This window comes from Chelonoidis abingdonii, chromosome 5, assembly GCF_003597395.2.
Source record: "Chelonoidis abingdonii isolate Lonesome George chromosome 5, CheloAbing_2.0, whole genome shotgun sequence".
Lineage (NCBI taxonomy): Eukaryota > Metazoa > Chordata > Testudines > Testudinidae > Chelonoidis > Chelonoidis abingdonii.
The window spans coordinates 31,493,720-31,507,503 of record NC_133773.1 but is presented as its reverse complement, the minus strand read 5'-3'; the positions used below and the strand labels follow the sequence as shown (position 1 = coordinate 31,507,503).

Genomic DNA, 13,784 nt, shown 5'->3' with positions numbered 1-13,784 from the left:
GTGGGGATGATTCTGATCTGTGATATCATACTGGTGTAACTCCATTGATTTCTATGGAGTTGTTCCTCATTGATACCAATGCAAGTGAGAACAAATACAGCATTTGTGTTCCTGCCCTTTTTCATGCAGTCTAAAGTCTGGGATGGATGGGCCAGATTCTCTCACCCTTATTCAAGTACAGCTGGGCTGCAACAGAAAACCCAACATGAGTAAAATGAGATATCACAGTGCTATCTGACTGCCTTTCTAAGAAACTACTGCCCACAGCCACCCACAACACCAACATCGAGTAATGAAAACCAGTTTGCTTTTCTGTTTATTCATAGCAGGAACATTTTTTTAAAATTCTATAGCATCAGAGCCCACCTGTGCAGCCCTAACACATATTAGTGAAACTACTCATGTGAGTACTGTATGTGCTCACTAAGTCAATGAATTGTTTGCGTGAGTAAGTGCTACTTAGCCCGAATAACGGGTGCCCCAACAGGGTCCACAGTTTTGTCAGTTCAGTGACTGAATTCTAGTTAATAATTTTTGACACAGCGATTGTTTTCTAACAGATCAATCCTCACTGCTGCCTGTGCATTCCCAATTCTTCAAAACAAGATAAACATAGGGAAAGTGAAATATGCCTCACCTTTTCTCCTTGTTCTCCAGGGTCACCCTGATCAAAAGAGCAGGAACAAAGAAATCTTGAAGTTATTAAGATGGTGTCATTAGATAACTCAACAGAAGAGCCATAAGACATTAGATAATATATGTAATGCAAGATACTGTACAGCAGCTGTATTTCATTTAGTATTACAGATTATTCAATAGAAGAAGTCATGTCAGAAAGGATTCAGTACTAAAATCTGATGGGCTGCACCAATACTTTACACACAGTGCAAAAGGCTGGTCAGTTGTGTGGAAGGCTCAATGTGGTTTTTCACTCTGGGATTAGGGAGGTGAGGAACAGCTTCATGGTTCTGTGAAGCTACCCATCAGGACCAAAAGGAACCAGAGGGAGATGTGTCAAGCCCACCTTATTCTGGATGGACTGAGGAAGAGAAGAAAATGAAAAAGAAGGTGGTCCTGAGGTTTGGAGAGGAGTTTGGAGGACACCTGATGAGAAATAGAAACCCCTTAAATATCTTATCTAGTTTCATAATCTGGTAGAAAGCAAAAAATGCTCCCAGAACTCTCTATAAAAAAAAAGACAGTTTATAGCCATTACTTTTTAATTACAATTTGTTTGAGAAGCCAGTACAATGGCAAATCCCCTTTCATACACTGAATCTGACCCTGGCAACTCATCTTTATATTTTTGACCATTCTAGCTTATCCACATCCCTTTTGATAGTGGGTGGTTGCTTGGCAACTCAAAATATACTGCTGCGAATATGAATTAAGCAATAACTGCAATCACTTTGCGTTCACTGCATATAAAACAAGAAAAGCGTATGCCCCTAAATGGCTTGTTTTCTTTCCTGATGGACAAGTGGCAAGTCAGTACATTTTAGCGACTGTTCTGGCTAGTTGTCGATAGCAATGTCATCTGTAAAATCAGCTGAGAGGCATATGTGCCCTCATAGGCCTGGTCTACACTATGCGTTTAAACCGATTTTAGCAGCGTTAAACTGATTTAATGCTGTACCCGTCCACACTACAACACTCTTTATTTTGATATAAAGGGCTCTTTAAATCGGTTTCTGTACTCCTCCCCAATGAGAGGAGTAGCGCTAAAATCGGTATTACCATATCAGATTAGGGTTAATGTGGCCGCAAATCGACGGTATTGGCCTCCGGGTGGTATCCCACAGTGCACCACTGTGACTGCTCTGGACAGCAATCTGAACTCGGACGCTGTGGCCAGGTAGACAGAAAAAGCCCCACGAAAATTTAGATTTTCATTTTCTGTTTGCCCAGCAACGGAGCTCTGATCAGCACAGGTGGCAAGTATCCCACATCCAAAAAAGAGCTCCAGCATGACCTGTAGGGAATACTGGATCTGATGCCGTATGGGGAAAACAATCTGTTCTATCAGAGCTCCATTACAGAAGACGAAATCGCAAAGCATTTGAAAAAAAATCTCCAGGCTACACAGTGCTGTGTGACAAGCATAAATGGGAAGCCAAGACCTCAATGGATGCCAATGGAAGAGAGGGGGTACTGTGTTCTCCAGCTATCCCACAGCCACAGCAGTTTCCGAAAAGTATTGCATCTTGGCTGAGCTCCCAATGCCTGTAGGTTCAAACCACATTGTCCGGCGTGTTCAGGGATAAGCTCCTCAATTTACTCTCCCCCTAACACGTGAAAGAAAAAGGGAAAGAAATCGTTTCTTTGACTTCTTTCAGTTCACCCATGTCTACTGAATGCTGCGGAGACGGTGATGGTGCAGCGGAGGAGCGCAGTATTCGCTCCTCGGCTCTCCCTGGTGGCAGATGGCAGTAGGACTGGTAACGGTCCTTATAACCCCTGATAACCCCAATGCTTGATAACTGCTGAATACCCCTGGCTGGCCTGAGGTGAGGCGCCGGGGGCTCGCCTGGGTAAAAATAGAATGATTCTGTCATTCCCCAGTATATGGGACAGAACGGTGGTAACCATCTCCATCATAGCAACTGGGGACTGAACTTCAATCAGCCCCTCCCTTTCATTGTGTAAAAAAAAGATTCTGTACTGCCTGACTATCAAGCATGGGATGCTGGCTCTCTCCCCACACACGCTTAAGGTCCTGCCTGGACTATCATAGCACTGGAGGCGCCTCTCCCTCATTTTATGTCACTAAAAAACTCAGTGTTTCTTATTCCTGCATCTTTATAACTTCATGACACAATGGAGGGGACACTGCAGCGGTAGCCCAGAAGGTTGTGGAGGAGGGAAGCAATGGGTGTTGTCAAGGGCACCCCCGTGAATGGCATGTAGCTCATCATTTCTGCGGGATCTGCCATGGAGCAGTGTGCTCTCTGATACACTGGTCTCTATGTACACTTGCCCATAATTCTAGGCAGGACTGACTCTAATTTTTAGAAACCATAAGGAGGATTGATCAGGGAGTCATTCCCAGTTTTGCTTTGCGCCCCGGCCGATCTCAGCCAGGGCACCCATGATAGCAGCAGACAGTAACAGAGGGAAAGATAACCATCATCTCATTGCCAATTTACACTGGCAGCAGACGGTACAGAACGACTGATAACCATCTCTGCTATCATCAAAGCAAATGAATGCCGCTGTTAGCGCTGAGTATTCGCCTTAGTCCGCGCACCAGTACAATATCGTGACTGGAAAAAAAAAAAGCTGACAGGCTCCATGGTTGCCGTGCTATGGCGTTTGCCAGGGCAATCCAGGGAAAAAGGGCGCGAAATGATTGTCTGCCGTTGCTTTCCCGGAGGAAGGAAGGAATGACGACATTTACCCAGAACCACCCGCGACAATGATTTTTGCCTCATCGGCCACTGGGTTCTCAACCCAGAATTCTAAGGGGCAGGGGAGACTGTGGGAACTATGGGATAGCTATAGAATAGCTACCCACAGTGCAACACTCCGGAAATCGTCGCTAGCCTCGGACCATGGATGCACACCGCCGAATTAATGTGCTTAGTGTGGCCGCGTGCACTCGACTTTATTCAATCTGTTTTATAAAACCGGTTTATGTAAAATCAGAATGATCCCGTAGTGTAGATGTACCCATAGACACACAGACACAGCTGATGTCTTTTCTGAGAAGCCGAACAATCAAAGCATTTTGGATGTGTCTGACTTTTATTCAAACAAAATTATCAAGTTTTGTGTGTTCAATTTCATCTGTTTGGAATCAAGTAAGGAATAATAGTTATAAAATAAACCTCAAACTAGGGTGACCAGATATTCCGATTTTATAGGGACAGTCCCGATATTTGGGACTTTAACTTATATAGGTGCCTATTACCCCCTACCCCCATCCCGATTTTTCACACTTGCTGTCTAGTCACTCTAACTCAAACCTTCTCCCACTGAAGTTTGCTGTTAACTTCCAAAGAAGCAGGATCAGACATCAAGATTTAACCTTGACATTCATCAAATAATTGACTGCAGTAGTTCTTGAAAAGGGGTCTGAAACGCATTATGAAGAGCATAAACAACACCATGTAAACAGGTTTCCAAATTCCCAAACGCTTGCATCATATTTGCCTTGCAGTGAAAGTATACTCGTCACTAATGTTGACTGGAATTATGCATGTGCAGCAAAAGAACATGCCTCTCTATGGTGAAATGTCTAAAGTCTCTTACACCACTTAGCGCTGTAGAGAGGCAGAGACTATTACAAATTAATCATGATACACAGATGAAAAAGCATGACACTATCATCCATACACATGCCTGTACAGTGCTTTATTTTTCAACTGGTTTTCTGCACTAACCTTAAGCCCTGGTGCGCCGCGTTCTCCAACTGCACCAGGCAAACCTGGTTCACCCTAGAATGACAACAAACAAAGAAGTGGTGTTAAGAAAAAGAAGATGAAGCATATCAGCAATATTCCACCTAAAGTCTCCTTTTGAGTTTGTAGTAGTGAAGGAGAAACCACAAAAAGGGTTTATTTTGGATAAAACCCCAAAAGTTGGGATGCTTATATACAGCTTATCGAATCTCTTGGGGCTAATGATATCATTTACTCCTGTATAAATCAGGAATAACTCCACCAAAGTCAATGGAGTTACAATGGTGTCAAATTATCCTGAGAGGAGAATCAGGGCCCTTGAGTCAACAAAATTGGCCATTATCCTCATACATCTTTCTAAGAAGATTGCCAACATGTCCTCCATCTCTTTGGCCTAGAAATAGCACAATAATGGCCTTTTTTTTTTTAAAAAAAAAAAAGCTATTTTAGTACTTCTGGAAGACAGATGGGCAGAGGCATGTGAAAACCCATGACAACAAATGTTAGCTTTCAAAAAGGTCCAATTCTAGAAATCTGAGAGGTTTTGGGAAGTAGGATGTTCTTTTTATTTTTGAATATGGACTTGTTTGCCCAACTCTTCTGGAACTGAAAATAGAGAAGCAGGAGATGCCCATTCAAAGATGCCCAAGTTGGGATAACTGTAATTACCTAATGCTTAATAGTGTTTGCTTATTGTGCAGCAGTGTAAGGTTATGAAACCCAACCACTTAAAAGCATGGAAATGTCTGAAGTGATAGGTAAGAATGTTATCATCTACGAACTTCAATTTTTTTAAAACAATTTTTTTTTCACTTTATGAATTTCCCATGTTTCCTCCCCCCCTCCCTCTGGTAAGTAAATAAATACGCCATTTAAATTTTTTAAAATAAATCTGATGGGGAAGCCAACCAATTATTAAAGAAGTTAGTGGTGCTGGCCAAGCTAATAACATCTCCTACAGAACCCTGCCTCATTCAATCACCTAATACGACATACATGTTCCTCAGATAACCTTTAACCACATGCATGCATAGTACAGCTTACCTTCACTTGACTGTTGATGAAATATGTTCAAAAGGACAAGATTTTAAAAACATATGCATAAACTTAGCTCCTAAATCTATATTTAAGTACCTAAATAAAGTTGTCTGTTTTAAGAAGTGCTGAACACAGGGAACTGAGCTGAGCAAAAAACAACAACATTTAAAAAAAAACTGGGAAAATTTCTTCAGACTTTGCAGAAGTCTGCCTTCAGGGAAAATCTCTTCTGCCTTCAAAGAAAATCTGGCAAAAACAAACCATTTTTTCAAGCCAAAGTTAGAGGGCAATTAAAATAGAAGCTGATTGCAACCACAACTACTATGGAGAGATTCTGCTTTTCCAGAACATGATCTTCCATTTCCAGAGGCTTTTTCCATCCCTAAATGCTATGGTCAGTTATAAACCACAGCTCTGGAGTACCCATTCCTCACAGTCACACAGCATTCTATTTCTGAACTAGGTCACAAGAAAAGTGGGATATGTTATGATTATCAAGAGTTGGATAATTTGAATAATACTCACAAGAATGTTGAGATTCTCCCAAAAGCATCTGTGACATTAAGGAGGGAGGTTTTCCAAGCAGGGAGTGAGGAGTTAGCCATCAGAGCACAATGATAGTCACAGGGAGTTATATGGCCAACTTAGGCAATTCATTTTCAGTGTTCCCTGGTATTTTTAAATGGGTCCAGCTTAGTTTGCCAGTTTTGGCTGGATGAATTCCTGGAGGTTTCATCACATGACATAATCTTTAATTAAAGATTTATCTTTTATTCCTGGAGACTCCAGGACAATCCTGGAGGGTTGGCAACCACACAGCTAGCTACTGTAGCAATTAAATCTGATCTACCAGGAAGCTAGGATTTAAATTTACTGGCTATCAAACATGTGTGTCCTACAAAGAGCCAACTTTAACGTATCTTAAAGAGAACTGTCATTTGAGACACCAAGATGGAATGAGCACTTGCATATTTACTCTTTTCTCCACCGCCCCTCCAAAACACGAGTCATTGTTCATTTCTGTCCCCTTCACTTTAAAACAGCTGTTGTCTGCTGACACTCACCAAGGGCTTAAGCCTTTAATCAAAGTGTCAGAGTTCCAGGCCCCCACCTTCTTCCTAGGCCCGCACATCAATGGTATTAACGCCCATAGTTACCAGTATGGTAAAAGGCTGCATAAGTAGAATAGAAAATGCATCTGAATTTCCTTGAAGTGAAGTGAAATACTGATGCTTTTATCAAGTTATATTAAATCCCTCCTAAAACAAAACTCCATCTCTGACCCTCCCCACCCCCTTGTGGGTGTCTATATTTTACTCTGCCTAAGCTCTGTGCTGGGTTTCCAGGGTGGTCAGTACCAAGTGAGAGAGCTATGGGGGAAAGGAGAATCTGAAAATATGGCTGGAGGGACAGCACATGAATAACATTGTACATTTGAATGGATTATCCTCTGAATTGAATGGCCAGCATTGCAGGGATTCTCTCATGTTCTGATTTTTGTAATGCACACAGTACCCCCTCTTCAATTTTTCATCCTACACTTTTTCAGCAGCCCATTTAGTTTTCTGAGAATCTTGACGGGTGAATCAGCCATTATATTGCTGATTATTCTTAGCCCCATGCACACGTGAGATTTCAAACTTGGCAGCAAACTCAGAGCAATCAGATCTAAGTAGCTTAATAGGGCCATGTTATTCCAGGCGCCCAGAAGCAACCCTCCTCCCTTGCCCACGTATCTGACCTACCAGCCTAAGTGACATCCCTAATTTCCCATCCACTGTTTAAAAACATACGTTGGCCCACAGAAACCTCCAGAAGATGGGGCTTAGAGGTACATAGTACCCTCACTCAGCTTGTTTGTATCATTGTCCTGTGCTAAAAACTTTCCTAAATGCTGGCCACGTACCCTAGCGTAAGCAACTAGCTACATCTCTCCTGCAAGTGAGAAACTAAAGACCTCCCCAACCCCTGCACCTTTTTACAGATAATAATTCAGTCAAGTATCTTGCTAACCTGTTCCAAAACTCTTGAGATGAACAGTGGCGTGACCATGCAGGAGTGCCTTACATCAGTGGGGACAGATGCACATATGAAAATTGTTTCACAGCCCATCAAGCTGAGGGCCAGCCCTGCAAAGAACCTACTAGAGAGAAGGAAAGATAACCACAACCGGTGGAAAATGGCAGAAACCTACAGTCTGGCTGTCTCTAAGGAGTACTGGGTAATGAACTACAAACAGCAGGAAAACACAAAGGAACATTGCAAGTTGCAATGGTTTTTTTTTTAGTAGAAAGTCAAATCTTAAAGTGGGACACTATCACACAATTCATTATGGCTTGTCTGATATCTGTATACTATGGGCCAAATTCTGTTCTTCAGTTGCATCATTGGAACCGAGGGCAAGATCTGGCCATATACACTGATATTTTTTAACTTTTCCATTTTTCAAACCCTTTCCAAAAAATAAATAAATAAAATAAAATAAAAAATCCAACACTCAGTTGATTAGGAAATTCCACAGGTAGATATAAAAGCAAAACAGCAGCTGATATTTTAAATGCAAGTAGATTGATGGTGTGTCCTCTGTTATACCTTAAAACACAACATTATTTTGAGTGTATTGGTCCCAACTGACCATTTTAGTATTTAGGCTGAAAATAATGTTGAATGCCTTTGTTACAAAGTATGGCTTATTAGTTTATACTTTTTTAACCAAAACACATTTTAAAACCATAATATAAAACTCTGCCTGGGTCTTTTTCGACCATTCATGTCACTATTTCAAAGAGTAATATAAAAGATTTACATAATTTTTAAGGTGGAAAAGCGGTTGCACCATTTTTTAAGGAAACGAGGCACCAAAGGAAAAATTGTTCATTCAACAGTGCTATCGCATGCAATAATTTCAATCAGATTGTTTTTCAACTTGCCATTGGTAAAATGAAGAAAGCTGTGAATTTCAATCTTTAATCAAAGATAATTTCACATTCACTATGCTGCCGTGGATGCGTTTCCTGACTAGTGCTGAAGTCTATCCTTAAAGATGTTAGATTTTGGAAACAGTTGTCTTCTGTATAATATTTAGCTCTATAATTTATTCAGGATTTTGGGGAGGTTCCACCCTGCAAATAGTTACTCTGTTCACAGCACATTCCAAAGTTTAGGTAATGGGCCACTTTTTGTGAACTCCTGGGAAACAAAAGGCACCATCATTCTTAGGGTGAGGGGGAGTCACCAAGCAAACATAACATGTGCTATAATCTCTTAGTGCATAAAATATAATCCAAGCTCTTAATTAAGCTAAGAGTGAGGACTGTATTGTGCCTTCATATGGGAGATGGACAGAGGGCCCAGGAAACTCTGTAAAGTCATCCCTGGAGAGTTCCCGGAGTTTGCAGAAGAAGCAGTGTTGCAGCCTCCTAACTCCCTGTGGATCCAAGGGAATCTCTAGCTCCAGTTCCTCTGCTCTGCTTCTCTGTTCCACACCCAGCTACATGGCTTCTTCAAAACTATGCTCCTACTGGCCACCAACACTATGCCTACCACAGAACCACCCTGTCATATGCAGGAACACTGCTTCTATTAGCATTAATGTGGCTTGGGATATCCTCTGCCTCTTGAATTGGGTTTGCAGCTCTGTGGAGCCCACTTGACACAGTAGTTGGTAGAGAAGCTTCCACAATGTCCAGCAGCAGATGTCATGGTAATGGTAGCTTCTCTGCTGCGCACACCTTCCAGAAGCTGTCAGTTTTGCTTGATCTGGTGTGCTTGCAGAAGCAATGGGGCAATCAGGTCCACAGAAAACATGTCCCAAGACAGTAAATATACAAATACTCCTTCTAGACCAAAAGTGCAGTTTTAATATCCGTTAACTTTCTTTGCTTTATCTACTGTACCACTTCGGAGCCTTTAAGAACACAACATTTACCTCTAAAGAAGGATCATATATTGAAAAAAAATGTGTGACTGCTGGGACAAAGTTCCTTCTCTGCCTTGGTGGGTCCTGAACTTATTGGCAGATTTGCTTGCCTCAGAGATTCATAGCAGCCCTCAGTTTGGCCACTTTTGCTAGTGGCTCAAATGTGCCGTTCACTCAGCTAACCTTATCACTGGCCAGCATGGGGAAAAGGAAGGAGAATGATCCCTGCAGTCTCTGCTGATCCACCTAGTGGGTTGGGGGCAGGCCAGGAACTTTCCCCTCTGGTGGGACCCACAGTCCAGGTCAATCCTCTTATATCCAATGGGGGGAACCCGGGCCCACCCTCTACTCTGGATTCCAGCCCAGGGTCCTGTGCATCACAGCTGTCTACAGTGTTTGTTGTAACAGCTGTGTGACAGCTACAACTTCTTGGGCTACTTCCCCATGGCCTCCTCACAACACCTTCTTTGTCCTCACCACCGGACCTTCCTCCTGATGCCAGATAGCATTTGTACTCCTCAGTCCTCCAGCAGCACGCCTTCTCACTCTCAGCTCTTTGCACATCCCTCACTGGCTGAAGTGAGATCCCTTTTAAACTGGGTGCCCTGATTAGCCCGCCTGTCTTAATTGAGTCTAGCAGCTTCTTAATTGGCTCCACGTGTCCTAATTAGCCTACCTGCCTTAATTGGTTTCAGCAAGTTCCTGCTTTTTCTGGAACTGCCACTGTTACTTTACCTAGAGAAAAGGGACTTGATCAGTCTGGGGCTAATATATCTGCCCTGTAGCACTGTCCTGTAGCCATCTGGCCCGACCCTGCCACATTGCCTTTACAGAAGACAATGAAATATCAGAAAAAGTGCATGGGTTGCAGTTATTGTTTTTCAAAAATTAATATCAGTGTGGCCAAAGAGCTATACAACTTGTAACAGTGAGTTACATTATCCGTGTTCATAACTTACCTGTAAATTGTTGGTTGAACTGCACAAACACTCTCTAATAAAACAGTGCTAATGTTTTCAAAACATAAATTAATTAGGGAGTCAGAGATACTCTTTATGCACCTGTTTAGTTCAGTCCTAAATAGATATTATCTTTACTTTCCAGAGATGTTAAATGTACACATTAGCGTCCTAGGTACAGAGAACAAAGTTCTGTTGCTTCCGTGATGGAAACAAAAAATCAGTGCAGGGGACTGCCTGACACCAAGATATCTTGTTAAGCACCACCTTGCAGAAATGCCCATGCTGGAAATGCAAATGATGAAAGGAGCCTCACAGAGGGTATAGGAATCTGAACTTTCACTGGAACAAAACAGGCCAAATACTGAAGCATTAAATACTGCAGCCATAAGGAGCACCACATGGCAGTCTCACATCAAGTCATTTTAGCTAAACCAGGGCAAAAGGACATGAAGCCTTCGGTAGTCTCTTCCTAACCCAGAGAGAGGTATGCTGTGGCCTAGGCAAAGGTGACTTTGGACTTTGGTGAACATTGGTAGAAGTTTTAAAGCTACCTTGTCAGCAATATGAATGGGGATTTTTAATCACATCACATAGCTCGGTATTACTGAAGTTGCCAAAAACAGGCCTCTAAGCATATGTGCAGAATGTGTGGGATGGTAGTGGTGAAAAATGCTACAACCAATAAAGGACCGAGTTCTTATTTAATTTACACTGGTGTTAATCAGGACGAATTCCATCAGTGGATTCATACTGGTATAAAAAAGATCAGAATCAGACACATAATTCTTTGGACTTCTAAAGGGTCTCTAAACCAAGCATCTCAAAGCATTATATAAACATCAGTTAAATCACACAAATCCTCTGTAAGGTAGAGAAGCATCATCCTAATTTTACACATGGAGAAAACTGAGACACAAAGAGACAAAGTGACTTGCGTGGAGTTCAGAACTCCATGACAATGTAACATCAGCTCATGAGCTGACCTCAACTTCCTGCTCTGACCTCCAAATAAGTAGTTTATCTGCTCAGCACTGACACAGAAAAATAATACTGCTGACCCAGCCGGATTTTTTTGTTGTTTATACAATATAGAGAGATGGTCCTCATTTGTGCAGTAATGATGGTGTATTTTCTAACAAACACACAAATAGGTTCAAAAATTCAGAGGCTTTAACATATTACAGGAGTCAGCTTCTGGACCTGTAGCTGCCATCAGCACTAACTGGAGTTCTTCACATTAACTCCAAGTGTACTGACAGTGCATTACAGTGCATATTGTCCCATCAGTAGCAATATGCTAACAAGTTAAGCTGTCTTCACTATTGCTATAGAGATCACAGGATTGCCACTGTTAAAGATAGCGGTTGTTTCAAAAAGCTGTGATGCCAATGCGTAACACAAAAAAATCATTCTAACACATTATCACTAAGGCTAGGTGAACCATTCCGAATAACACCACCTACCACCCAAAACTTCTGAGAATTTCTAGAACTGACACTAGTGTGAGGATTTAAACACAAAGAGCCAAGCTTTACGCAGCAACTAAAGAACCCCCTACCCAGAAAGTTCCTACATTCATTAAGCTCCCTGCCGCAACACATCCTGGTCCTCTCTGGTTACTGTGGAAGACCAGGAACTTTATAATCACTTCATATCTCCCTTTCTCCTTCATAAAAATATTACAACTTAAATTATAAACCAACGTACAACAGTTCACAAAAAACTTCAATTTCCTTAAAACTGTCTACACTACTATGTCCCCTCATCAACTGCATTAAAATAGTCTGGAGTAGTATTCTCAGCCTTTCAGGGACTCTGATCAGTCTTCCAGACCATGTTGTCAGTTCTGTTGAGTTTGTGCAAGGAGTTTCCTGTTGAGGGGGTTCACTTCCTGACAGAATATCTGTAGGACCCAGATCCTCTCTTTGTTGTGTTGCAAAATATTGAAGATGAACCCGATTCTTCTAAAGAATCCTTTAGGAGTCTTCACTAGGTGGAATCGGGGAGTTTCTGCCAAATTGGGAACAGCTCCAAGTGCCTGGGAGCTTTTGAGACAAACTTTGTTCCCTGGTCTAAGTTCAGGTAATGCTTTTCTTCTGTGCCAAATAATGAAGTTTTTTTTTTGTTGCAGAATTTTTGTTCCAGCATCCTGTTTTCAAAATTCCTTCAGGTCAATCCTTAGTTATCCTGCCATAAGAAGTTCTGCCAGAGATAGTCCAGACACAAGGGGGTATTGACTGATATGCCAGGAGCATTCTGTTATGAATCCACTGCTTTTTGAAGAAGTCTTTTTAAAGTCTACACTGCTTTCTCCCTTCCCTGTAACTCTGGGAATAAAGGGGACTACTAGAATGATGTTCAAAATCAAAATCCTGTGAAAATGGTAGCAGTGTTTCATAGGTAAATTAAAGCCCATTATCAATTTATGAAGACTTCAGGAACTCCAAGTCTTGCAAATGTTGACTTTAGTTTCAGGATGACCTGTGCTGATGAAGCATGTGTAAGTATGTCCAAGTAAATACATCCGGAGAACTACAATAACACGTTTGTGTCCTTTCCAGAAAACAAATCTGTGGCTACCTGCTGTCAAGGTCTGTCAGGTAACTTTGTAGAACGTAATGGTTCTAGCAATTTTTTTTAACTTGTTATTTATCTCACAGCCCTCTACTAAGCTCTGAATTTGCCTACTCAGACAGGGCCACCACATGGATTGCTGTGCTCGTGCCCTGCACTTGTTTATACTTTGGCGTCCCTCATGGATTTTGGAGAGCGTCTCTTTGTGATGTACCATGGGGATCAGAATGAACTGTACTTTCAGAAACATCAGCCATGTGAAGGTAATTTAGATCCTGCCAATATTGCAGTAGGTCTGGTGGAAGTTGGCTCCAGAACTTTGGTAAAGTCAAGCCAGTTTCTGGTAAGTCCTATCCTTTAGCTGTTCATCTCCAATTTGTTGATATCAGCTGACAGACGCTGGAATTGCAGCCAGAAAAAGGACAGTGTAGACTTTGACATCTTTCTCTAAAGCTTTTTCTTCTGTTTGTGGCTGCGCAACTGGGGATCTAGAAAGTGTCTCATGCTAGGAGTGCTTTCCCTGCTATACGTTCAATGTAGAAAGAAAATTGAACCAGCCGTAGTCAAAAATCTTTGAATCCTAGGTGTAAAGTCATCCAGTGGTTTTGAACATCATAATGCCACTAAAGGCTTGTGGTCTGTTTTAATGTTCAAATTCCAGCCAAATAGATATGCACTGAGCTGTTCACAGACAAAAGCGACTGCTAGAGCTTCCCTTTTCCACTTGAGGATACTGCTGCTCACTTTCTGTAAGTCTTCTTGATATGAATGCAACAGGCTCTGGTCTCCTTCTGGTTGGTTTTGTGTGACCACTGCTCCTAAATCATATGAAGATTCATCTGCTGCTGGATATTTTACTGGATATTGTGCAAAAAAATGTGGAGATATCAG

At 41.8% G+C, this 13,784-nt stretch overlaps 1 protein-coding gene across 1 annotated transcript in view; it reads right to left on the bottom strand.

The window, feature by feature from the left end:
- The window catches only part of COL25A1 (collagen type XXV alpha 1 chain), a 192,591-nt gene that overhangs the window by 100,176 nt on the left and 78,631 nt on the right, over window positions 1-13,784 (bottom strand). Inside the window, exons 9-10 of the mRNA XM_075066209.1 lie at window positions 4,383-4,436; window positions 638-664 (exon numbers count right to left, since the gene is read on the bottom strand). Coding sequence (XP_074922310.1) covers window positions 638-664; window positions 4,383-4,436 — 81 coding nt within the window. The remainder of the gene's footprint in view (window positions 1-637; window positions 665-4,382; window positions 4,437-13,784) is intronic.